A 25,155-nucleotide genomic window follows, 5' to 3' on the forward strand; every position below is an offset into this window, starting at 1 on the left:
AGCACCTCTCACCCGGGAAGCGGAAGGCGCTCCCGATGCCGCCGGTTCCGAGGAGTCCCCGGGGGCACGGGCGGGCGCTGGAAGCGCTCCGCTCCCCGCTGTGAGTAGCGCAGGGCGCCCGGCGGGGCCGTGCGGGCGGAGGAGCGGCGTCGGGGGCTGAGGGGGCGCCGCGCCGGGAACCCCCTGGAAAAGAAGGCAGAAAATCTTAACAAAACTCGACTACGCGAAGTGAAACCGAATTAGCAAGGCTGCGTTGATGAGGGGATAATACACATTTCGTTTCTTCCCTTGGTTTTTCAGGCAGCAGGGATGCGAGGAGCAGCTGCTGTGACGCCCCCGGATGTCCTGTGAGGCTCCCGCCGGGGTCTGAGCGGCATCACCGGAGGAGCACCGTGCCTGGGAAGTGGCGTGCTGCTGTGCGAAGAGCATGACTGTCTCATGCCCGCCACTGGCCTTTCAGTTCTGTCACAGGAGCCGGCTGCGCTCCTGCCGCATTCAGCATTAGCAGAGCAGGCATTCCTTCCATGCGCTGTGTAGTTATTAAAAACATGGTGCTGCAGTCGTTAAAGAACTGCCTTTGGCTGTCCTGCATCCTCAGGACTCCAAAAGCTTTCTTCTGGAGCACAGCTAGTGGAGGTCTTATTATCCAATCTGTTTCTAATGATGTTTACCAAAATCTAGCTGTGGAAGATTGGATCCATGACCACATGGATTTAGAGAAGCAACAGATCCTTTTCCTTTGGAGAAATTCCCCTGCCGTGGTAATAGGGAGACATCAGAATCCCTGGCAGGAATGCAACCTCAGGCTATTGAGGCAAAAAAATATAAAACTAGCCAGGAGAAGAAGTGGAGGAGGAACAGTTTACCACGACTTAGGCAATATCAATTTGACTTTCTTCACAACCAGAAAAAAATATGAACGAATGGAAAACCTGAAGCTCGTTGTGAAGGCACTGAAAGCCTTGCGACCCCAGTTAGATGTACATGTCACTGACAGGTATGACATCTTGCTAGACAAGCAATACAAAATCTCAGGCACTGCTGCAAAGCTGGGAAGGACAAGTGCTTATCACCACTGTACCTTACTCTGTAATGCAGATAAGTTTGTTTTATCTTCTGTGCTAAAAAGTCCTTTTAAAGGGCTAAAGAGCAATGCCACTCCGAGCGTGCCTGCCTTGGTGAAAAATCTCTTTGAAGAGGATCCTAGTTTAACTTCTGAGATGCTCCTGGATGCCATTGCTAAAGAATATGCTGTGCAACACCAGATAGATCACCATATCACCTTAATAAATCCAGCTGATGAGACTCTGCTTCCTGGAATTAGTGACAAAACTAAAGAACTACAAACCTGGGAATGGGTTTATGGAAAGACACCAAAGTTCAGTGTTAGCACATGTCTTAACATGGTCTATAAAGATTCCATTCTTGATGTTAAAGTAAATATGGATGTAAAGCATGGAAGAATTGAAGTCTGTAACATTGATCTGCCAGAGCAATGGCTGCCACCAGGACTGTACAGTGAACTGGTCAAGAGTCTTACTGGCAGTAAGTTTTGCCCAAATGAAACCACTACGCTAGTGACAACGTTGCTAAGAGTGTGTCCACAAGACAATGAGTTGCACAGCAGGTGGAGTCTACTGTGTGAGAATATAATAAGATTAATGTGACTTGCATTTTGAAAATGTAAGTTAAACTTCTGCTGCTTTTTTATTTAATGTATTGAAAACAAAATTAAAACAATCACTAGTAAGAGAAAAATTCAGCTTGTAGAAAACAAACTGTTCAATCTTGTGCTTTTATTTAATATTACAATTAAATTTCACACTGCCTGCACCTGATGTTCCCAAACTGTAGGATTGAAACCACTGCTGACAAGACATCATTGCTGCTTGAACCAGGGAAAATGGTGGGGACATCCCAAACTGGCCCTGTAGCAGAGAAGGTACAAATGACTGTCACAGATGGAATGGGGTAGGTGTAAAACTGGTGTTGTGCTGCTGCACTGGATGCCCCAGCCTGCTCCGTGTGGACAGTAGCCCAAAAGCTGTGTCACAGCCTCTGAGCTGTGTGGAGAGGGATGTTCCCTGGTTTCTGATTCAAAGTCCTTTCTTGCAGAGTGCTGGTGCCCCTGTGCCTCTGGTGTACAAGCACTGCAGTGAGCTCAGCTCACAGCTGGGTAGTGAATCACTGTAGGTCCAGCCTGACTTATAGCTTTGTCCATGCATGTGCAAGAGCAGGGGAAAATTAGCAAGTTCAGTGTGGGGGTTTATGTGATGAGGACAGAAGAGGCTAACTGGGAGGCCAGACGTGCCTCCTCTGTTCTTGTGCCCGGCACAAAGCTGGGAGTCCCTCCTGCCATGGGTACTGGTATCAAAGCTAAACACTCGAAAATGCAAATACAGATCTAGGAGAAAGAGTTTCCTTATGTTACCACCTAGCTGATTTTCCCATAAAAGGCAACAATGAACTGAAAGTGACGGGTTTTTTGTTAAATAATAGCTATATAGTAAATTATATATAGCTATATAGTAAAATCATGGAAAAAAGGCTCAAGATGTATTTCACTGTTGTTGAAGAAAAAGTGTAATGCAATTTTGATTAGGTCAGAACAGATACCTGAAAGGAGGCTGTGGCCAGGTGAGGTTCGGGCTCTTCTCCCAGATAACCAGTGACAGGGCAAGAAGACACAGCCTCAAGCAGCACCAGGGGAAGTTTAGGCTGGGCATTAGGAAATAATTGTTCACGGAAAGAGTATTGGGCATTGGAATGGCTGCCCAGGGAGGTGGTGGAATCACCTTCCCTGGAGGTGTTTAAGAAGACTGGATGTGGCACTCAGTGCCATGCTCTAGTTGACAAGGTGATGCTAGGTCACAGGTTGGACCTTGACTCAAAGGTCTTCTCCAGCCTAGTTAATTCTGTGATTCTCTACATTTGAAATTGCTGGACTAGGTTAAAAGACACAAAGCTTCACATACGGGAAATTACTGTATTTACAGTGAGCCTTCTCCAGAATGTGGCTGGATCTATGAGGCATTACACAGCTTCCTTGAATTTCCTGATGTTGTGAAGAAATCAAACAGATGACTAAAGCTACAAATAATAAAAAATAACCTTTATTCCCATAAAAATAGGCATATATTATACACAACTGAGTAAAATTCACAAGTGACAAAAAACTTCGTATCACAGCAGCAAACCAGGGAGCTCCTATGGAATGTTTGGGGGAATGACTAATAGCACACAGCTCTGTGGCACATATAGTATTCATTTTGCTGAGGCAACACTGCAAAGCTGAAACATTATTATGAGAAAGGATAAAGAAGGCAGACCACTGGCAAATTGTGACCCAGAAAGCAAGGCAAAGACCAGCTCCATTTCCTATTGATTGCTGTGGAATAGATTTGTTGTTAGAAACAAGAGGAAAAGAATAGCAGCATTAGATGACAGAAGATGAAATAATAAAGTACATTAAGGGGAAAAAAAGATAATGGAATACACCAACCATCAAGAAAAATAAATATAGGAAACAAAAAAATTTCTAGCAATAAACATGCTACTAGAATATAGAGGCCTATTGTATTACAAGGCAGAAAGTGTAAGGCACGTGTCAGTCCTGAGGCTGAAAAGATTTTGATGAGACCTGAAAAAGAGGCCACTGCCTGTTTTTTATGTCAGATTGTATGACTTAGGCAGATTCTTGCTAACAAAGAACTCTTGTATAAGGGGAAAAAAAAAAAAGGCAGCACCTCTGGTAATACCTTCTGGTTTCCAAAGGCTGAAGGAATGACAAGGGAAGACTTTGTCTTTATTCTAAATAGCATATAGCTAAGAATCGCAGAATATTTTGAGTTGAGGGACTTTTTATATTTTGAGGAACCCACAAAGATCAAGTCCAGCTCTTAAGTGAATGGCCCTTACAGGGATAAAACACATGACCTTGGCATTATTCACACCATGCTCTGACCAACTGAGATACTTAGGGTACCCAACTTCTGAAAAAACTTAAATTTTCTTTTTAGGGGATTCCCTTAGTAGTAGCGAAATACTTACTGCAATTGAGAGTGGCATGAAAAACCAGTCATTGGGCTTTAAAGTCAGAAACTAAGACTCAGAGAGGATCACACATCCTTTCCACACTTAATGCAAAGGATGGATATCAGGTATATGGTCATGTATCACAAAATAAAAGAACACACAGGAGTGCCAGGGAAGAGATTACAGCTGTTTGCAGCCTTCCCAGTCCAAAATCCATTATGCAGAGACACATAAGACAACCCTAAAATGACTGGGTACTGAACACTACCACTTCATAGGCAAAGAGCTTGGAAACTGCAATGTGAAAATTGGGATTACTAGTAAAGTCTGGGAAATAAAGTATTACAGGATTGACAAAAACCCAGCAAAATAGTAGTCATGAGTAGAATACAGGAATTAAAGGAAATAAATAAGACTGCTTATAAAAGGGGACATGTGAGAGCCCAGCTTCCAATGATTGTGAGGTGGTCAGTTAAAGATATAAAATCCAAAAGAGGCTCAAGACAAAATCAACAGTAAAAATAGAAATGACATTATAGAGGCTTTTGAAAGACACTATTGAGGGTCTGTTATGAAATCAAGATAAAATTTAGACATGGATTGTAATTAAGATTACAGAAGAAGTACAATGAAGGAATCACGCCGTTTTGTTTTCTCAGACTGGAAAGTCTCAAGCATTCTAAAACATATAGATTTTAAAAGCTGTGCTGCACTAAGTACTTAGAAGAGTTGCTTCTGTGGGCAACCAGCTGGACTCAAGCAGCATGTTTCAGTCTTACATTTTTATGCTTATGAAAACACTTATTAAAAGCAGTCATTTCTGATCACATTTTCTTTGTTTAGTAAGAATGACATCCACTGTTGTTTCACGACAAGGTCTCAAGTCTAAGTCACAGTATCCAATGCTGAAAAGACCCTGCAGAAATGAACAGAATTGACATGGTGAGCATATACTCACCATGAAGAGCTCATTTTAACTTAAATAAAGAAGTCAAAGTATCCTTACCCGTGGTTTCTTAAAATAATCAAGACCCCTTCCAATCTTAATCATCCACCCATTGTTGAATCTGTTTGAAAAATGCACAATAAAAAGGTTACATCCACATGATGCACAAGCTCCTTGTTTCAATCACAATTACTTCCTAGTGCCACCAATACCTGTGTGAACCACAGAAGACACCATTCTGTATAGAGACAACTAATACTATATTCCCAATTAGAAAATACAGAACTACAGAGGGCTGATTTCATCCAGTGAGGGCCAGTGCCTTTTACTTTGTTAACCACAGCTGTAATTATCTCAAAAGTTAAATAGTTAACTTTTAAGAGTTAAATAGTTTTGAGTTCAAATAAATAACTGCCATTTGGTCATTTTTTTATATCACCCACCTGATTTCTCGATCATGTATTGAAGACGAAAAGTCAATATTCAGTGTTACTCCATAATTACTCAATGACTGTTTTATTTCTTCCAAGGCAGTCATCTGTTGACTCCTCCCACCACCCTATCAAAAGTAAAAATAATGTGGTGGGGTTTAGTTTTCTTTTTTTAACGTTATATTCTACTTCTGGTCACCACTTCTTAAACTCACACACCTTTAAACTCAAAACCTTTTCAGTATCAAAGTAAACCAAAGGAAAGTAACTTGGATGAAGGCAGATTTACAGTTTCAAAGACAGGATAAAAAGCAGACAGACTACAGGTATATTTGCTGAGGGATGTGGAGGATGAGTTCACTCTCAGCCCTTTGAAACTATATATGTACTAGTTGAGCCAAAATAGGTGCAGTGATAGTTTGAGAGATTTCAGTTCCTGAAAGCCTCTAAAATGACAAATACAGCTGTTGGAAGAGCAAAAAACCCTTTCTCAACAGATGCTTTGGTTTTTATGACATTTTCCAAAACAAAACTTTCAGAGAAATTTCAATTTAAGATTCTGCTTACTCAGAATTGGTTAACCAGAAAACTCTAAACTTAAAAAATTACTTATGTTCAACTATCTAGGAACAAGTCTGTATTTTTATATTTTGTTTTGTACGTGGCATCATCTGAGTACAGGGAAATAGAGCTCAAAATCTAGACACTTACCTCATCATAGGAAGTGAGGAGGTGGATTGTTTTCACCTTGCATGGCCCCTTAATTAGCATCTCGCAGAATCGTAGAAAGTTATACAACTGAAAAAGTTTTATTTAATTTAGTAGCTTGGAATTTCTCTAGTGGCTACATCTGTATCAGTTACACCAAATATGTACTTGCCTGATGAACCTGGCGAATGTATGGGTCCTCCACCCAAACTTCAGAAACATTCTCAGTGAGGTACTCATGGAAAAGCTTTTCATAGCCAAAACCTGTTGCATTTTCTTCTATCCTGATTTGCTTATGGTATTTGCTATCTGAAAGGAAAGTAAATCACCGTTTAAGTAGAGGTCAGGACATAATTCTCATGTTAAACCACCTCACTCATCAAACATTCATGTAACAACAGAAAAAAACATTTAAAAGCAAACGGATATGTCCAGTACATCCCAGCTCATAGAATCACAGAGTGGGTCAGGCTGAAAGGGACCACAGTGGGACATCTGGTCCGACCTCCTCAAGCAGAGTCATCCCAGAGCACATGGACAGGATTGTGTCCAGACAGTTCTTGGGTATCTCCAGAGAGAGAAACTCCACAGTGTCTCTGGACAATCTGTTCCAGTGCTCGGTCTCACGCACAGTGAAGAAGTTCTTTCTCTTCCTGTGCATCAGTTTCTGCCCCTTGCCTCATGTCCTGGTGATCGGCACCACCGGGAAAGGGCCTGGCTCCCTCCTCTCGGTACCCCCCACTTAGGTATTTATACCTTGTTTCTTAATGTGTTCTTTAATGTCCTCGGCTCTGGTCAGGTACTCGGATATCTTCTGCTGGTAGCGGTGCTTTTTCGCCTCGTTAGTCGTGGCTGTGAATCACAGAAAGTCACGGGTCAGCTGAGCACAGAGGCCGGCCCTGCCGAGCCCTGCCCGGCCCGGCTCTCCCGGGAGGAGACCGCCAGCCCCCACTCCCTCCCCGCGGGACGCCAGGGTCCAGCACTGCTCCTGTGTCCCCAGGGCCACCCCGAGCCCCGACGGCGCCGCCCAGCCCGATACCTTTCATCGCCTGCAGCAGGAGGTCGATGCCTTCCTGGTAACACACCAGCGACTCCTGGAACCGGGACGCCTCGTCCAGCTGCACCGCCCGCTTCAACGTTTCCGCCCCGGCCCGCTCCAGCGCGGCAGTGCCATCGTTCCCCGCCCGCGACATGGACAGGGACGGGGACACGAACCGGATGGCTCCCGACTGGAACGGGACGGGGAGCGGGGACTGGGCGGGGGAACGGAGGGGAGGTGTCGCACCGTTGTCCTTCCGCCCGCTCGGAACTGAAGTGCCGCGGCACCGGTGTCCGGCCGGGACGAAGGGTGCACACCGAGATGGCGGTCGCGGCGGGCCGGGCCGGCCTGGGGCTTGCGGGCCCCGGGAAGGTGAGGCTCTGGGGTGGGGACTGGGGGAATCCAGGGGGAACCGGAGGGAGGGGGAACGGGAACCCAGCTGGGGATCCGGGCTGGGGCTGAGACTTGCAGCCTCCAGGACAGTGGGGATCCAGATGTGGTTCCGGGAGAGGGATCCAAGCGGGGTCTCGTGGAGGTGGATCCAGCTGGGAATCCTGCTCGGGGCTCCGCGGCCGCTGGGAAGGTGGGATCCAGGTGGGGCTGGGACTCCTGGCTCAGTGTCATCTGTTCGCAGGTGTTCATAGCTGTAAGGAAAGTGCAGACAAGTTATGCCCTCCTCTCCTTGCAGGTGCTGGAAAAGAGGATGGAGGCGATGGCGTCCCCGGTGTGGGTTCGTTGTCTCTTTACAAGGTCGAATATTCCAGACTCGGTATGTGCCTGACTTGCACTTTACATTTTTTACGTTTATAATTTTAGTTTATTTTTGCGAGATACCATCTGGTGTCAGTTGACTATTTTCCCTAAAAGCATTCTTAAAGTCTGTGGAAAAAGTTGCCATCCAGAGGTTGATCACAGGCTCCCTGATAAAATGCATGTAAATTAGGTGTTGTGCTGGTACGGGGTGTTGTCCGTGTATTTCTGTGCCATTCTGTGGCTAAACTCTAGAGCTACTATACTTACCAGCAAACTGTTATAGAAATATGTTTGACTTCATGTTATAAAAGCTAAATTTGAGGTCACTTTGTTGGTGCTTTGACTGCCTGAAAAGAAAAATATGTTAAGAATTTTTACCAAGGTTTGTAGTTTGAAGTATGTTTTGGGCAGTAGATAACTGCAGTACTTATGACCAGATATTTAGGGAAAAAACCTCTGGTTTTGTCAACTTTTTATTCTAGGTATTTCAGCCACGGCCTGGAGATCATGAAAAGTATGGAGGTGACCCTGAAGAGCCCCACAAAATCCATGTTATTACTAGAATAAAAAGTGTCATTGGTCGCCCATATTGGGAAAAGAAGATAATACGTGATCTGGGACTGGATAAAGTATGATTGTTGTTTTTTATACTTGTGTATGTCAGAACTGTAGCACTAAGTTGGTGGGTTTTATAAAGACCTCCATTTTGCAGTCACAAACCAGAATTACATTTATAGCAGCCATAAAGCAATCTGAGAAGGTGATGATGTGTTGAAGAGCTGAGGGGAATGTTTGTGGCAAATGTGCTTTTAGTGAGAATTCAGAATATCTCTCTATGGTATTGTGCTGCATTGCCTGAGGAGAACTTTACCCTGAGAATTCTTCTAAAATAATATAAATAGGTTTGTAAATACTTTGAATTCAGGTCTCTGTAGGTCATATTATTCAGAAATGGTAGGAAGGCAAATAAAACTCATTTATCAGTGAAAAGGCTTCTAAATTCAGGACTCTAAAAGTTTGTGTCAAAGATGTGTTTATCTGAGTTTTTCAGGCCAACTGCACATTTTGAAAAGATTTGTCTAGTCAGTGTTGTATTACAGAGAAAAAATGTGTGCTTGATCAATTTAAGATACAACTGAAGAAAGCAGTTTTGCCCCTAAACTCTTGTATTTACATTTACAGTATTTTTAACTGTGTTTTTAGTTGGGAGGAAAATGCATTTATAGTGAAGTAGGAATAAAGCTGAAATTGTCTTTTACTGTAATCAAGTTTTGATTGCATATTTTTATGTCTGTTCTTGATGCATGGCACTTCTCTAAATCTTACATTTGCAAATGTGGTTTATTTTTGTACTGGTAGTGTGCAAAGTTCAGTGAACAAAGATTTGGGATTTGGCAACACATTTGTAAAACTTGTTTTATCCCTTATGTAGGCACATCAGCCAAGATTGCACAAAAATATCCCTTCTGTGAATTCCAGACTGAAAGTTGTTAAACATCTGATAAGGTTTGTTAACTATTTGTTTATTTATTTGTTTATTTGGAACACTTAATGTAACTCCCTTCTAGTCACAGGACTTCACTAAGGAAACTCTTTTGCCTGCAGAATACAGCCACTGAAGCTACCCCACGGGCTGCCAACAGAGGAGGAAGTGTCCAGCACCTTTCTGACACCCAGGGGAGAGCTTATCATTAAAAAGCGCCTGAAACCTGTGGAGCAGAAAGAAATTAAGTCCTAAGGTGTGCTGTTTGGATTTAGATTTTATAAAAAATATACTTTAAATCCCCAGTTGAGAGTTTGTGTATGAAAAGTAGAAATTCTTACTCTGGTATGAATGGCAAAGGTGGTACTGATGTTTAAAGAAGGACTGCAGGTGTACAGATACAAAATTCAATGTTGTTAATAGTTACCTGAATTATTAAATCAATTATAGGCTCTCTGTCTTTGTGTTTTAATTTTGTGGCTAGATTGCTGCAGTTTTTGGCTAACTGTAAGTTCTCTTACAGTTTGACTTTATTGGTAAATAAAATAAGCAGAGAAGTGAATAGAGTAGTTCTAGCTAATGATGGTGAGGACATTTCACAGCTAGCAGTAAAGATTTACAGCAATACTGCAGGACTTTCACTGCACAGAGGAAGGAATTGGAATTGAAAAGCCCTCTGTTCAGTTGTCACATGAGAATTGACTGGCTGTCCATGGACAGTGATTTGCCATGGTTATCCAGATCTCATGCTGGTTCCCTAGCAAACAGTCTGTCCTCTGGCTTCTGTAGCTTACAAAGCATGTGAACTCTTCATTTGGAAGGAATGGGAGTTATTCACCTCTTGATTGGTTGTCTGATTTTTCTTTCAGGAAACCTGCTGTGTTAATTGTATCCCCTGATCCTAAGTATTCAGTAAGAATAGCCTAAGAGCTGCAGTCCATGTGAAAGTTGATGCTTTTCCTTTTCTAGAATGGCAGACGTTAGAAATGTGGAGACCCTGAAGCAAACCTCTGATGTGAGTTAGAATTATGGGCTGCAAGCTTATAAAATACTACTGTGTGTGTAGTTTTATTTACAGTTTTAAAAACTGTGGCCAAAGTTAGCAAGCTGGTGCTGTATCAAATGATAAAGTAGTTTGCATTTCAGTCAGGATAAATTCTGTAATTTAACACGCTGTGAGTCTCTCCCACATTAGACACGCTGAAGAGGAGTTAATCTTAATGACTGCATGTTGTGAGAACATCTGAGGGATGCAGTCACTGAGAATTGGTGTTTATCCTTTCTGCCTGCTTGCAGAGAAGAGTAAACACCTGTAGGAGTTCAAAGGAAGAGATATATCAGAACAGGGACATAAGAGCTGGAGGCACCATGCAGAGGGAAAAGGATAGGTGTGGTGGTGTTTGAGGAGTGTAATGGCTCCTGTGGCCAGGCTGAAGGCAGAAATGAGATCTGAGCTGAAATAAAGTAGCATGGGAAAAGTGATTAATCAATCGCTTTTTAGATAAATTAATAATTTTTCAGATAAATTAGTGTTGTTTTTCTCACCTTCCTCCTTTCTTCCAGCATCTGCACAGCATCTTGTGCTGCAGCGTGTTATAACTGCAGTCTGTGCGAGGTGTTGATCGTATTCCCACAGGGAGGTACAAGCTGGAATTTGAGCCCTTTTAAAGGACATGTAGTGCATCCAAGACACAGGGCATTCTTTAAAGAGATCGTGCAAGTAGTAGGACACAGAAAATTAGGCAAATGGATCTTGCTGCTGGTGGATAGCAAATAATAAGAATTGTGGCTGGATCGGTGTCCCAAATCACCAGCTCCAGGCTGGCTCAGCCTTGCTAGGCACCTTCGGGGTTCACATCCGCGGCACTGCAACCTGGGGAGCTTCCAGCAGAGGGCTCTGCCAGCTCCCTCCCACACTCTGTGTGTATGGATGTGCGTATGGATCTCTGGCGCTGCAGCCTACGAAAGTGCTGCCGGGTATCCCGGAGGGCCTGTGTTAATGAAAAGGCTTGGTACCGTTCACAGCTAAAGAAGTGTCTGATAAACTATGGACACTGCAGGCTCCCACACAGAGAGAAGGGAAAATACATAGTAGCTGTTATTTCTGAGTAAGATGCAGCTCCAAGAGATCTTTGCAGAGATGTTTAATTGACAAGCTGACAGTTCTAATGAAAAAGAAAATTGGTTTTTTTAAACTTTTTAATATTTGTCTACGTTTGGGTGTTTCTGAAATGGTATTTTCCCTAAGGGGCCCCACTCTCCCACAGTCTGCTATCCCAAACCTTCTCTGTATGAGCATACATTCTCTCAAGATTTGCTGTCAAACTCTAAAATCTGAACAAGCAGTATGCACAAACACAGTGTGTGTCCACACCTTTTCAGTAATGGAGATTTGTAATGCTCCGTGTAGGTCTTAGTGAAGCACAGGTAAGAGACTTTTTGTTCCCTTTTTGTGTAGGGAACAAACAGACTGACTTAATGATGATTGCAAAGTTCAGATTGGAAAGTACCTTTCTGGTCTCTAGTCCAACCTCCTCCTCAACACAGGGCCAGTACTGAGGCCAGATGAGGTTGCTCAGTGGGTGTTGAAAGCCTCTGACAGGGGCAGCTCAGCCACTCTCCACAGCTGGCACTGCTGTTTTGTACAGCTGTTAGACATGTGTATTGACAGATAAAACATAAGGCAGGTTAAATCTTGTTAAGTAGTGTTACAACTTCCTTGCAGCATTAATCTGTTGCTTGAGAAACTGCAGGCACAGATGAAAACTTTGGATATTCTCATGATGTAAGATAAAAATTAGAGGCAAAAGGTAAGTTACATTTTGGACTATTAGGTGTGTTCTCTTCTAAGTTTTTTTTTAGTCTTAGCTGGAAAAAACCCCATTGCAAGTTTATTCTTGTTCCTGGCTTTGTTGTCCTGCCCCATTCTTAGTGGTTTTGGAGGAGAAGTTCTGAATGTTTTTAATTAGAAGCAAAGTATGCAATCAGGGCCTCAAATCTAATAATTACTCAGAGATCTCAATATCCATTTTTCTTATAAAACCTGGCTCTCGCACCCACATCTTTGGCATAGTTGTGTGTTTTGCCAGTACCCATTTTGTCATAGGTCTGGACAGTGTTAACTCCTGCATTATAGGCTGAGATCCCACCTGGAAAGAGGGTGAAAGAAACACGTGAAGTAGCACCTCTGTTTATCAGTAAATAATACTTCAGAGTTGCCAGGATAGGCAACCAGGAAAGGTTACTTTTTGTAGGTGAGTGTAGAACCACAAAACAAATGGAATGGAGAGAGGAGGGGGAGAGCCCACCCTTCCTACAAGCAACTGAAAAATGTCATGGTATTTGCCAGGTTTCAAAAAAAACCTGCTAGAAGGCTAATCTTATTCTTCTATTCCTTTTAGTGCACACTAAGGAATATTATTCCACATGAACATAGGGACTGGGATGTGTTTTGCTTTCTGCAGTGCTTGTAGCATTATCATGCCTGACTTCATATATGTGAAGTGTTTCAAAGCTGATAAAACTCAACCTCTGAGGTGCTGTTCCTCTGTCCAAGATGGAGATTTTTTTCGGGATTTATCATCCTGTATAAAATCTCTGTGTCTTGTGCTAAGTGCTCTTCAGTGTCCCATGGCTCTCCAATCTTATGGTACTGTTTGCCAGCTTGAAAGTGAGACAGCAACGTCACCACACCAGATACCCCACTATTTATCCAGAGCTCTTTGTTGCTTACAGGCTGCTTGTGTTCATTTTGGTCCTCAGTCTCATGATTTACCTCTTTTGTGACTCTATGGAGGGGGCACAAGCACTTTTCATGGCACAGGCAAGGCCAGCAGATGTCTGAGGGGCAGACATTTGGACACAGAAGAGGAATGCCAGCCCTACTTTCTTGTCTGTCAGAGTCTTCAAAAAACAGCACAGCTGCTGTTGTAAAGGTGACAGTGTGCAGGAAGCAGGATTACTGCTGCTTCACGGTGTTTCCAGGTGCAAGGTGACTGCCCCTCTCCTCCCCAGCTGAATCAAGGGTGGGAAAATCCATTTCCTTTAGGGATCTCCCCTTAATCCGTGAGGTAGTGAAACACAAGTCTGAGGGGGCTGGAGCTGTTACAAAGCAGATCCCATGCATGCAGCAAATGTTTAGGGATTTTACAGATAAGGCTACAACTTGGCAAACAAGCTAGGCACAAATGTAAGCATGAATAATGAAGCAAGATCCCCCACAACCTAGGCCCCTGCATAAAGTATAATTAACCTGATGGTAATAGCTGCAGCCTACAGCATGCTCAGCTTAAAAAGGTGCTTTTTGAAAAAAAGACTCATTATCTAAATGTGAAATAAGAACAATTAATCTCTTCAATCCCACGGGAGTGCTGGGAAGCAATCATCAATTTCACAGTGTAAAAGCAGTCTGCTCATGCACTGATGCTCACCCACGTCCTTCCCTGGTGCTGGGAGCTGACAACCTGGTTGGCATTGGCTTTAGCCTTGCCAAAGACTTGGTTGAAAAGGCTTAGGGGGTTGCTTTTCAGCAGGGTTCCTACCACTCTTCTGACTCTTCTTCAAAGGAAGGATGAGATTTATGTTTTTAAGAAGGTTGACCATACCTGCGTTAAGCCAAATGCATTTCCATGGTCACCCAGGCCATCCTTCAGTTCTGTCCCAGCCCTTGAAAGATAACTCCAGCAATCAATCACAGCTGGAGCAAGACCCTCACCATTGCCAGCTTTTGCCATTTTGGCCTGTTATTTCTCCATGTTCTTCTGCTGTCTTCTCTGAGGCAGGAACCTCTACAACATGACATGCATGACTTTGCCTTTCATTTTAGAATCCAAACCCAGTTTTTCTAAAGGTCACTATGGCTGAGCTGACATTTTGAATCCTTCTGAATCTGTTTAGAGCGAAAACAAAGATAGAATTGACTAATTTTACTGAAGGGTACCTTAGAAATCAATACACAGATGTAAAAGACTTTTTTCTTCAGATTCAGAGGGCATTTCCCTAGCATGCAGATTGAAAGTGAGGTGAGTCTTGTTTTAAATCTAAGCCTTTGTGAGGATTAGTCCCAGATTTAGTCCCTTTGAATTTAGGACTATAGTGGAGAAATGTTCGGAAGTTCAGGTTTTCAGGGAAACTCTCAGTGGAGAGAGAAAAGTATGTTCAGAGGTTGGATGCACCCAGCAGACTTTAATTTTTTCTGTTATGGTCTTAAATGTCATCTCAAAGACAACCCTATTCCCAACATAAACTTATGTGCCCAAGTAGGATCTTTGTTGATTGCTTAAATATCTGCTTGCTTGGCAATGACTGTCAGAGACCAGGATCCATAATAGGCATGAGCTTGTGCACTGGTGTAAGGGGGTAATGAACAACTGAGTTAGTGCCTACCTACAGCTCAGACCGTCTGCTTTCACAGTGGCCCCAAAGCTCCGGTTGTGTCAACATTCAGTATGTTCCCATAACACTTTGAACAGCCTAAGAACAGGTGCTGGTTTCAGCTTCAACCAGCACAGAGCAGTCTTTACAACCAGATGGCAGGCCAAGGCAATGTGTGACTCATGCTGTTAAAATGCTTTCAGATCCTTGACAAACCCATGGCATCCTTTTGATACTAGTACAGGTGTTTGTCTAGCAGATGCAGTCTGTATGTATGGCCTGCTCTGGAGGGGATTACCTCTTAGTCATGCTAGCTCATGTACCTCGTGAACTGGTACTTTGTGCCCAATTCATCTCCCCTAATTACCTAAAACTTTGCTGTCTTAGTCTAAGCTTGTGACTTGGGCTGCCTGCATAGCCAGTGGAGGAAGGCATCTCAAAAAGGCAGGTTTTCTATTCCAAAATTTTTTAAAAAGTGAGGAAAAAACCATGAGAGTCAATTGAAATCCTACACTATTTATTGGCTCCAGCTTGCTTTTCCATAGCTACAGGAAAATCAAACCAAAACATCCTTCAATTACACCCATTACAATGTATCTGACTTGCAGATTGTTTGACTTGCAATTTATCTGCATTTATCTGTTGTCTTAACACACCATTGCAGGAGGGAAAACACACAAACATCAACTGAGAGGAACAATTCATCTAATGGAATACAGACTTTGGTACAGTGAATCATTTACAAGAATATTAGTCAAAGATCACAGACCTGACATGTTTGCTGCAGGATGTCTCCCCACATTCTCAATGCACTTCCTGGAGACAAATGGGCTTTGTGTCTGCTGGCAGTGTTCTGGAACAGCTGGCTCCATGCACTTCCCACCCCCACTGGTCTTACAAGAAACAGAAACACCTAACGACTTGTGCATCCTCCCAAACACAACAGGGATTCTGTTCTACAGCAAAAACACAATTAGAAATTAAAAAATGAAATAGCTTTTAGTTTAATTTTAAGTCCCATTGCTAGGAACCGTGGAGGAGCTAGGAGGAGCCTTGTCTGAAAACGGCTGCTCCCCTTCAGTTCTTGGAAGCACTAACATGCTGACAATAGGAAAATGTGCTTCTGGATTTAATGACATTTTTGCAGGCAAAGATCCAGGAACAATAACATGACCAGAGCTGCAACTGCTCGGCATTCGGATATGCAGAGACTACGCCAGGCCCCTGTTGTTATCCCCTCTTGCACAGAAACTACAAAGGTCAACAACCCCAAATTAGCAGGCGCTGTGGGTTTCAAAGCTACTGTAGCTGTGCAGCAGTAAGGAAAACAGCCACTGGATGGCAGAGCTCCCGCGGCAGAATCTATCCTGACCCGCTTCTCCCCCACGGCAGATTTTGAGGGTGTGAATTGCCATTTTGCTCTTTCCGCAGCTCTTTTACATTTTTATCGGGGGAATTCACCTCGTGTCATTGCACTGAGAGATTCTGTAAGTTTTTGCTCTGCTGTTGATACTTCCCATAGAGAATCAGCTACAAAAAGTCACAGCAGCTCATGCATGGGGCTCTTCAGGTTCACAATTATGACTGAGTGTAAAGAAGCTTGAAACAGGAAAGTGCATCTGACAGGAAGAAGAATAGAACAAATGTGGCTCAAAACATGTGACATTTAAAAAATTCAAAAAACACCAAAAGTGATTCACAAACCAGTAATCTCCAAATGGTCTGTGCTACTATTCCCTTATTTCTGGGGCAGAAACATAAAGGATGTACTAGTTTGCTTCTTCTGCATCACAGTAATTGATGCATTCACACCATGTACAACTTTATTCCCTGCACATATTCTCTATACAAACCTCCTTTGCCACACCTGGACAGTTTCACCTGAATTCCCTGGGACTTTATTTATACTCAGCTAGCCCTTCAGCCTCTACCTAGAGCAACCTGACAGCTCTGCTGTGGGGGGATAGAATGTAAGAAAATAAAGATTGTGCAGAAGGTAATCTCTCACCTGAGGAGTTGCAGCTGTACTAATCACCAAAGATTAGGAACAGGTGTGCCCTTAATAGGCCACAGCTGTGTCCAATAAGAAGATGAGTGCTACAAAAGAGTGGGTTAGCTGGTTGAGGAGAGAGCTGCAGTTTGTTGGCTGTGCTGTGAAGAGAGTTGGAGTTTGTTGGTTGTGCTGTGAAGAAGAAGAAGAAGGAGTTAGTGCTGTGAGGAGCTGCCCATGATAAATCACCGAGAAGGTGTGGAACTTTTGCAGTAAGATGATGACACTCTACTACTGAAATATTTTGTGCACGTGGTAAGTGTAGGACATCCACCTATAGTACACATCACAAGGGCCACAGTGATCCATTCAATATCAGTATCCATGATTGATTAGCAAGCAGCTCTTTAGTGATCACAAGAGTCACAGGGCAGGGACAATTTTGGTTTACCCAGAAGCCAGGCTGCAGGGCACTGGACCAGATCTAGTATCTTTGCTTTTCTCTCCTGTGTCTGGCAGGAAGGAAGAATTGTTTCTGGCAAATAAATGGTTCAGGGCAAACATCTGTGGGATAATCTGGTCCTCTATTATGGTATTTATGGCTCAGGCATGCAGCTGTGCCTTTTTAGAGTTTGTCTTCATTTCAAGAGGAAAGGTACAAAAATATGCTGCCTAGATTTTTATTATTATGGCAGGAATCTATAAACCTGGTTTCTGTAACTATGGACACACCCAAACCCCTTTAAAAACTTTGTTTCTTGATCTGAGTCAGCCAAGGGGTGGCTGAATAAGCAGGGAATTAATAAAATAAAACCTGATTTGAAGGACAAAAATGAGTCAAATTTCTCCTTGCCTGCTTAGGAACAAGAAACCTTTCCAGTCCTTGGAAATTGAGTGTTTGTGGAAGACCGAGGGCTGCGGCAGTAGCAGGTGGCTACTGGTCAGCCACATCCTCCCTGTGGGGGTTTTTTCATGTTCTTGAACATTTCCTCTAATTGCTAGTTAGCTGAATAAGAGGTGGGTAAGAAATGAGTGATCCTAGTTATGCTTTCAGGGGAGAAACTAGGCTGACACAAGCTTCCCAAGGCAATCAAGCCAATTTAAGCTGTGGGAGGTTACCCAGCCCGTGTTAGGAAGGCACGGTGTTCTGTATGCTGGGAGAAGGTCTGTGTCCTGAGCCTCATAGGGAAATGCAGGGATTTGTAGATGAGTGAGACATGTGAGGAACTGGCAAAACATGGATGAGAGGTGCAGCATGGAAGGGGCAGGCTGCACCTGAGCTGTAGCATAGACAACCAGTGTCACTGGAAATGGAAGAGCTTTTAGAGGAACATTTCCACTAAAAGCAGGGGAAAGCTGACAAATGCAGAGGAGTATGTTTGAACTCATGTGATCTGTAAGGTGAACAAGGCTGATGTTCAGTTTACCTCTGAAAAAAACATGAGGGAAATAAACAGCATGATCACAATAGGTGAGAAAGACAAAACAGAATACTGTGGCAAGGATTTGGCACATGCAGTATTAAGCAACAAAGCAAATAAAAACTTGCAGGTGTTTTTGTACAGTTGCTAGAGACTTCAAAATCAAGCCAGAACCCAAATGCCTGGACCAAATGACAACCCTGACTCAGAAGGTGTCTCAGACACTTGATGGAGGCTAGAAAACCAATGAGATACAGCACTGCCAGCCTCACAGGAACCACTGAGTAGGATGTGGAGGTGTGATGCTGCATGTAGAGTGATGCTGTATGTGAAGGATAAAAATGTTACAGCATAAAAATATTACAGGAAAAGAGAAGCACCCTAAAAACCTGTGGGTGGAAATCCCAGTTGCTACTGATAAAAATGCTGTAGTAGGACTGCACTATCCTTTTTGAGTTCTGTGAGATTGTCAGTGAAGCCAGAGGAGCAGTAAATGTGGGATGGTGGCATGAGTGGGAGCCTGCATACTGGCTGGATCAGTGTCTCATCAGGATGAGGTGCAGAAGCAGAATGTTTGGTTGCAATAAATCCTGGCTTCTAGGATGAGCTGGTTGAGGAACCCACAGAAACAAATGCTGGAGAGAGGCACAAGGATTTTGTTTGAGGGATAGGAAACTGCTCTGAGGTTGCAATCCTAGAATATGATCTCTTTTAACACTGAAATGGGTAAAAGCAGGCCATGTGCATCCAATATGGATGCACAGTTTCAAGGAAGGCAATTAAATAAACTGAGGCAAGCATTAGAAACAGTTACCCCCAGCTGCAGCACTGATTCCACAGGAATCCCTGGTACCACAGGCTGGTGCCTGTCCTGGGCAGTGTAAGAGGCTCTGTCCTGGGAACAAGTTGCTCTCTAGGAAATCCCAGCCCAGTTTTGCAATGAGTAACAAAGCAGAACAAACACAGTTATTCAGCACTGCTGTGATGTGCTGGTGTTTCCCTTTGTTTTCTGCATATCTCAGGGAGATAGACATGGACACGTGGCTCAAACAGATCCAGCTGCAGCATTTGGAATCAGCCATTAGAACAATCTGCTCTCCCACGTAGCTTAGAGCTCTGACCCAATGGGGACTTGGTTTTGACAGTGTTTTCCTGCTGCTTCAGTTACTGCTGAGATTGTTTAATTGGTCCCTCTGCCTGGTTTCTATGAAAACTAGTCATTGCAGCTCCAGTCTCCAGGCAGATCCCTGCCTGAGCCACAGAGGGATCAGCCCATGCCACCTGCAGCTTAACAAGTTGATGAGAGAGAAAGACTCCACCTCACACTTGCTCTTTGCTGTAGGAAGCATGTTTAAATAAATTTCCCAGTAGTAACCTCAGTTGTAAAACTAAATCATAGGACCCCAACAAAGAAGGTTTTCTTCCCTGTCTGCAATTTGTTTTCCATTTGTTGACTGCTCATTCTGATTCAGCAGTGTTAGCTTGGAAAGGTCCTTAAACAACACCTATTGTGTTTCCCCTCTCTGCAAAACATTGCAAAGAGAGCAGGTTTAGATTAGATATTAGGAAGAAATTCTTTACTGTGAGTGTGATGAGGCCCTGGAATAAGTTGTCCAGAGAAGTTGTGGATGCCCCATCCTGGGAAGTGTTCAAGGCCAGGTTGGATGGAGCCCTGAGCAACCTAGTCTAATGCAAGTTGGATCTTGGTGATCTTTAAGGTCCTTTCAAACTCAAACCATTTTGTGATTATATATGATGTACAGCAACTTTTACATGTTGGTCTTGAATGTTGTTTAAAACACCCAGGAAATGTTGCATTGCTTCGTTATCCTGAAAGTTTTTTAAGTATTCAACAAATCTGCTGCTAAACTCATCGCTATTTGTCTTACCCTCAAGGGGAATGGAAGCATGTAGGTCCTTGCCCTTAATTTCTTTTGCATATTAGAAAATCATAACTGTGTGCTTTTTTTTTTTTTTTTTTGGGGGGGGGGGGTGGAAATCTAATTCCTTATTTCCAAAGACTGTACTTTCCATCAGGGTTGTGATTGTCCTGAGCATATTTTTGTTGGTGCAACAGGCACAAACACTGTTGCCAAGCCTCACTGACTGACAGGTGAATAGCTGAGAGAAGAGTTACCCCAGGTGCTTCATACACAGTGCTGTAACAAAGATAACCTCACAAATAAGATGTTGTTCTTTTTGATTTCTTCTGTCTCTGGCATCAACTTTCCTTCCCACTAGGATCCCCAGCCCTTTCTGTGAGATTGTTGCCCACCTGCTACACTGCTGCTTGACCTCATAGAGTGTTTTGCACCTGTGTTTAATTGATTCCTGTGTTTGGTTCCTAACAGGTTTTCACAGTTTCTAACCACAATGGAAGCACTCATGTTCCCTTCCCATGTAGCCCACAGTTTGATAGCTCACATCCTCCATTCATTTTCTGACTGCAAATTTCAGAGAAACTGCTGTAGGACAGACTTGTGTATCTCCACTTGAAAATATCATGGGTTTGGCCAGAAGCTGCTGCTGCCCAGTGCTTTTTTTTCCACTTATTTTAAAGCCCTTCACATATGAGGGCACTTTGTATTTCTGCTGAAAGCATATTTGACCTCATGATATGGCACAACCATGGCTTCTCTCTTGGCCACTTACCCAATTGATCTGAGGTGGTTTTTCCCTGCCAAGCCAGGCTGCCAGCACCCTCCTGACAGTTTCTTGCTGCTCTGTTGTCCCACAGGATCTCTTGAAGGAAGCATTCAATCCTTTACTATAGCACCTTCCTCAATGTTTCAGGCAGGTGTCTTGGTCTTTTTTTTCCCTGGAACTTTTTTTCCCCTCTGATTTGGTTTTTCTCTTTCCTTGCCTGTGCTTCTGCTTTTTCTGATATGTTACTTGGTATTAGATAATTTGCTTTGCAAGATGTCTGTTGTTTTTATTTTTTTTTTTTAATAGGTCATGGGTCAAAGGTGACTGCAGCTGCTCTGTCCACATCAGGCAGAAAGGAACTTCCAGTAACATGGACAGAGGTGACCAGAAAAAGATCAGAAAGGAACAACAATGATTATTTGTCAGGAAACCTTTTGCTCAAATCTTAAGGCAGCATGCTACTGTTAAACTTTCCTTGTTTATTTCTTCCTTATTACCAATTTATCAAGCTTCAACTAATTTTCTGCAGAGATTTTTTTGTATTTGCTGCAAAGTCCTGATACCCTAAAACAAAATTTGGAACAAAATATGGAATTTCCATAACTTGGAATTTTAAATGGACTTTAAATTATAAATAATCCTTTGTGGTGATGCTGCACAACTCAGCAGGCAGGTCTGCAGGCCCTTGGGTGTTGTTACCACAACATGAAGCAGCAGCTTCATAGCTTCAAATTGGACTCCTGAGGAGCTCAGAGATCTGCAGGGCTGGCAGCACCAATAGTGGTGACAAGGAGCTTGCTGGCAGCAGCTAAGGATGACATGAAGGCAAACATAGAGAGCTCCACTCTTGTCACCCTTGGAACTCAAGCCCCAGCTTTGTACACACAGGCAGCAATGAGATTCCCTGCCCCATGTGAAGTTTATACTGATCTAACAAAAATTCATTCATAGGCTTTATATAAGAGGTTTATGTAACATAGGTTTACATAATATAATGCACCAAAGGCTTCATCCTATGAATTTTACATAAGTAATGTTAAGTAGACAACCATGTGATACATTTCGTAAGTTTGTATTACAAAGTAATTATTTCAGTAAAATTATATTAATATAGTGCAGAATTCATTAAAGACTAATATCAGGATCTGTGATTGCTCAACCCTGAACTGTTTATGGTAGTCTTTAAAAAAAAAAAAAATCAGCGACATTTGACATTTGAGACAATATAGGGTTCCCTTTGGTCTCGAGGTGATAAAATTAGTTTGCTTGTAAGGTATGTTAATCATGCAGAGTCCTTGCCGTGATGGTAAGCAGATGAGTGACTGGCAAGACAAGGGGCATGGTGTTAAAAGTGCTCTGCTGGCAAAAGCTGTCTCCAGCCCAGCTCTCATTCTGCCTGTGTTGACCCTTCCTGGCAGCCCAGGCACGGGCACAGCACTGCCCCTTGCTGCCAGGCAAGAACTGCCAGGAACATCACTTCTGCATCAGCTATGGCAGCAGCTGGAAGAAAAGTACTCTGACACCTTCAAAATGGTTATTTGAAAGGCTAGATTGAACATTCTTATTACCAGGTTCACAAGTTTGGGTGAGCAGCAGCCAGGGTCAGGCCCAGCTCTTCTGACCTATCCAGTCTGCAGCACCGTTATCCTCCCTCTGTTCTCAAACTGAGTTTTAGACCCCTTCCAAGAGTACTATATAGGGTTATTTTCTCAAGCTATAGATTGCTACCCACTGAGCCCCATGAAACTGAAAAAAAAAAAAAATAAACATTGGTATTTAACATTTATCTTTATTTCTATCTTATTCTTATTATTGTTCTCTAATTAATAAATTGGCACCAAGAGACCCATCCACTTTCAAACAGACCAGAGCTCATTCACTTCTACTAGAAACTGGGATTCCTGGCACAGGGACAGATGCTGAAATGCTTTTAAATTTGGAGGAAACTCAGCATAAATGTGCCTAAGCTAAAGCAGGAAAGGTTGTGGGTTTTTTACCAAAACCATTGCTGTGATATGGCTCCTGGTGTGGGTACATATGGGGCTGATTCCTGCTCCAAGGGCTGCTCACTGATGGAAAAGCATTTTGCCTGCTGTGGCACTTGCAGTATTTTCCATATAGATACCCTGATGAGGTTCCCCAGCTGCACCATGGCCATGGACTTAGGAGACCAACCAAAGCATGTTTTGTATTGTTCCCCTGAAGGCTGGCTACAGGAACCTTCAGCTACTGCAGAGACCAAAGGCTCACTGAGAAGTCTCTTCATTGCTCCTTAGCCAGCAGCACCAAGGCAAGGAAAACAGGGTATTCATCCCCTGCATTGGCTATGGAGAGGAAATAAGGTGGCTGCAGATGAGAAGAGCACAGCTGATGCCCAGGGAGAGCTGTTTGTGTCCATGTCTAGGAGATGCACAAACAGCCCCAGGGTGCAGCTTGAACAGGAAGAGTCACCTTCCTCACTCAGAATTTAAACATTGCTGGTGTGTCCCCATCTGCCTTTCAAAGGCCCTGGGGATCTCCTGGAAGTCAGTGCTGAGCTTGCCCATCAGTGAGCAGGGGGCTGGGATTTGCTGGAGCGAGCAAGGTGGCATTGGCAATGCCACCAGCATCGGTCCTGCCAGGTGACCTGAGGAACTGCTCTGGGTACTACAGCACTAGGCTGTAGTGGGTACTACATCACTGCTGGGCCAGTCTGCGGAGGGGAGGCTCTGTGGTGGGGTGGGTTTAAGACCTAGAACCCATTTCTCTTAAAGTACTGGGCTCGCCTAATCACGCCGTTGGCGTAGCTGTAGTCGCTGCTGCATGGGTCTGCCTCGTAGACCTGGACGTTGTCCATTTTTGCACGGTAGGTGCAGAGTCCCCCTGGAAAGAGTTGAGAAGAAGTTGTTATGGGCTTGTAAGTAAGAGATAAAAATTGAAGAGCAAAAATTTGTAGCAAAAAATGCCATGCATCTCACCAAACAGGAACTGCTTGACAAAGTGCCAATTGTGCATTATTTTTGAAAAGTGACTGATTTTGTAAAATCTTTTTTGCTGTAGTGAAGGAGCCCATGACTCTCTTCAAATACAGGTGGAAATGGAACACCGTTACCAGAAAAGGGTGTTAATCAGAGCAAAGGAAGTGCAATAGCAGAGCAAGGAAGGGGGACTAAGAAATAGCATAGGGTGAACAAACCCACACACAGCATCGACTACAAGGAAACCTGGATTGCAATCTTCTTGGACACAACAGGTTGCTACAATAATTCTGCTGTGTTGCGATGCCTCAGTTTCTGCATTCTCAAGTAACTTTTTTTTAGTTGCTTTCTATCATATTTATCCACCTAACAGCCATTTCTCATTACCAGTCTGCTGGTCTGGTACTGCTTCTGTTAAACTAGAAAACTCTGGTTCTAGTTGTTATTTTGGGGTTTTGGGGGTTTCTTTTGTTTGTTTGGGGGTTTTTGTGTTGTTTTTTTTGTTGTTGTTGTTGGTTTTTTTTTGTAAGAGATCCTGTAAAATCTGCCAGATTGATGCTCTTTTTCCCTTAAAAGTGACACCAAAAAGCACACAGCACTCCCATCAGTCAGTCTGTCCCTCCCTAGTACAAAGCCCATTCCGTACCTCTCAGCTGCCGGTCCCAAGTCCAGGCAGGATGTCTGGCCCGTACTTCATTAATGGAAAGAACCAGGATATTTGAGCACTGATTTATGTGTTCTTCACTATCCCACGTCACAGAAGGTTCTGCTTGCTGCCTGCTGATCTAAGAAAAACAAGCAAGAAAATGGGTTTGCCTCTGAATGCCACTCCCTCTTCATTGCACTCCCAGGCTTTGACTCATTGAAGTGACCTTATTGAGGACAGCCTTGGATACAGAGGGATTGCAATGAAGTGCCCTTTCAAACATGGAACAATCATTTGCTAAGCTAAATCCCTGGGGTATGCACTACATGACTGTGCTGTTGCTCACGCTTGTCACCCTGGAGTACCTGCATCAGGCCGTACTTCTGCCGTGCCCGGTCCCAGCCGTTGTCCAGGAGCAGGCCCACACGGCTCTCCTGGGACATGATGCCACCGATGAGCGCTGGGTCCAAGCAGAGGTTTCTGGCTACTCTCCTAATTGGGACCTCGTATCTCCTCAGGCGTGGCAGGTCTGCCTCCGCAGTCCTCCGTATCATGGCATATCCTGCGGCTTGGGAAAAGGCAGACTTACACACACCCCTGTCCAAACCCCTCGCTTCCCCCTTGAGCAGGTGTGTCAAAGGGGTAACTCAAGTTTTTAAGAAATCGCATCTACGTCAAGTTGGGCAGTGGGGTTTGGGGAACAAGCACGGCTCTATTGTCTCTGACC

The 25,155-nt window shown here is 43.5% G+C and overlaps 4 protein-coding genes across 4 annotated transcripts; 2 read left to right on the forward strand and 2 right to left on the reverse strand.

The window, feature by feature from the left end:
• The first annotated feature begins 10 nt into the window (after nt 1-10).
• On the forward strand, nt 11-1,778 carry LIPT1 (lipoyltransferase 1). Its single transcript, XM_059839498.1, has 2 exons — nt 11-100; nt 301-1,778. The coding sequence occupies exon 2, from the start codon at nt 525-527 to the stop codon at nt 1,665-1,667; it is 1,143 nt and encodes a 380-aa protein (XP_059695481.1). The 5' UTR covers nt 11-100; nt 301-524; the 3' UTR covers nt 1,668-1,778.
• Nucleotides 1,779-3,091: 1,313 nt separating this feature from the next.
• MITD1 (microtubule interacting and trafficking domain containing 1) lies at nt 3,092-7,313 on the reverse strand. The gene is made up of 7 exons (XM_059839499.1): nt 7,160-7,313; nt 6,877-6,972; nt 6,293-6,429; nt 6,124-6,210; nt 5,425-5,540; nt 5,042-5,102; nt 3,092-4,951 (listed from the first exon to the last, which is right to left on the reverse strand). Exons 1-7 carry the CDS (start codon nt 7,311-7,313, stop codon nt 4,850-4,852), a joined length of 753 nt encoding a protein of 250 aa, XP_059695482.1. The 3' UTR covers nt 3,092-4,849.
• An 85-nt stretch (nt 7,314-7,398) lies between these two features.
• On the forward strand, nt 7,399-9,851 carry MRPL30 (mitochondrial ribosomal protein L30). Its single transcript, XM_059839500.1, has 5 exons — nt 7,399-7,531; nt 7,848-7,928; nt 8,395-8,541; nt 9,345-9,418; nt 9,518-9,851. The coding sequence occupies exons 1-5, from the start codon at nt 7,481-7,483 to the stop codon at nt 9,648-9,650; spliced, it is 486 nt and encodes a 161-aa protein (XP_059695483.1). The 5' UTR covers nt 7,399-7,480; the 3' UTR covers nt 9,651-9,851.
• A 2,562-nt stretch (nt 9,852-12,413) lies between these two features.
• On the reverse strand, nt 12,414-24,991 carry LOC132324216 (lysozyme g-like). Its single transcript, XM_059840317.1, is given in 6 exon segments — nt 12,414-12,544; nt 12,925-12,969; nt 12,972-13,058; nt 23,562-23,687; nt 24,429-24,567; nt 24,794-24,991. Coding segments are annotated over 6 exon segments (717 nt in total). The 5' UTR covers nt 24,983-24,991.
• Between the last annotated feature and the right edge of the window lie 164 nt (nt 24,992-25,155).

Source organism: Haemorhous mexicanus, chromosome 2 (genome assembly GCF_027477595.1).
Source record: "Haemorhous mexicanus isolate bHaeMex1 chromosome 2, bHaeMex1.pri, whole genome shotgun sequence".
Lineage (NCBI taxonomy): Eukaryota > Metazoa > Chordata > Aves > Passeriformes > Fringillidae > Haemorhous > Haemorhous mexicanus.

What these genes read in the sequence shown, in the direction of transcription:
- LIPT1 (XM_059839498.1), top strand. Translation starts at nt 525, where the DNA reads ATGCGCTGTGTAGTTATTAAAAACATGGTGCTGCAGTCGTTAAAGAAC.
- MITD1 (XM_059839499.1), bottom strand. Translation starts at nt 7,313, where the DNA reads ATGTCGCGGGCGGGGAACGATGGCACTGCCGCGCTGGAGCGGGCCGGG. An exon ending in AGAACACATTAAGAAACAAG is followed by an intron (nt 6,430 to 6,876) that starts GTATAAATACCT and finishes CTTTCCTTTCAG; the next exon opens with ATAGCAAATACCATAAGCAA. An exon ending in ATTATTTTAAGAAACCACGG is followed by an intron (nt 4,952 to 5,041) that starts GTAAGGATACTT and finishes TCATTTCTGCAG; the next exon opens with GGTCTTTTCAGCATTGGATA.
- MRPL30 (XM_059839500.1), top strand. Translation starts at nt 7,481, where the DNA reads ATGGCGGTCGCGGCGGGCCGGGCCGGCCTGGGGCTTGCGGGCCCCGGG. An exon ending in GGCTTGCGGGCCCCGGGAAG is followed by an intron (nt 7,532 to 7,847) that starts GTGAGGCTCTGG and finishes CTCTCCTTGCAG; the next exon opens with GTGCTGGAAAAGAGGATGGA. An exon ending in GTGATCTGGGACTGGATAAA is followed by an intron (nt 8,542 to 9,344) that starts GTATGATTGTTG and finishes TCCCTTATGTAG; the next exon opens with GCACATCAGCCAAGATTGCA.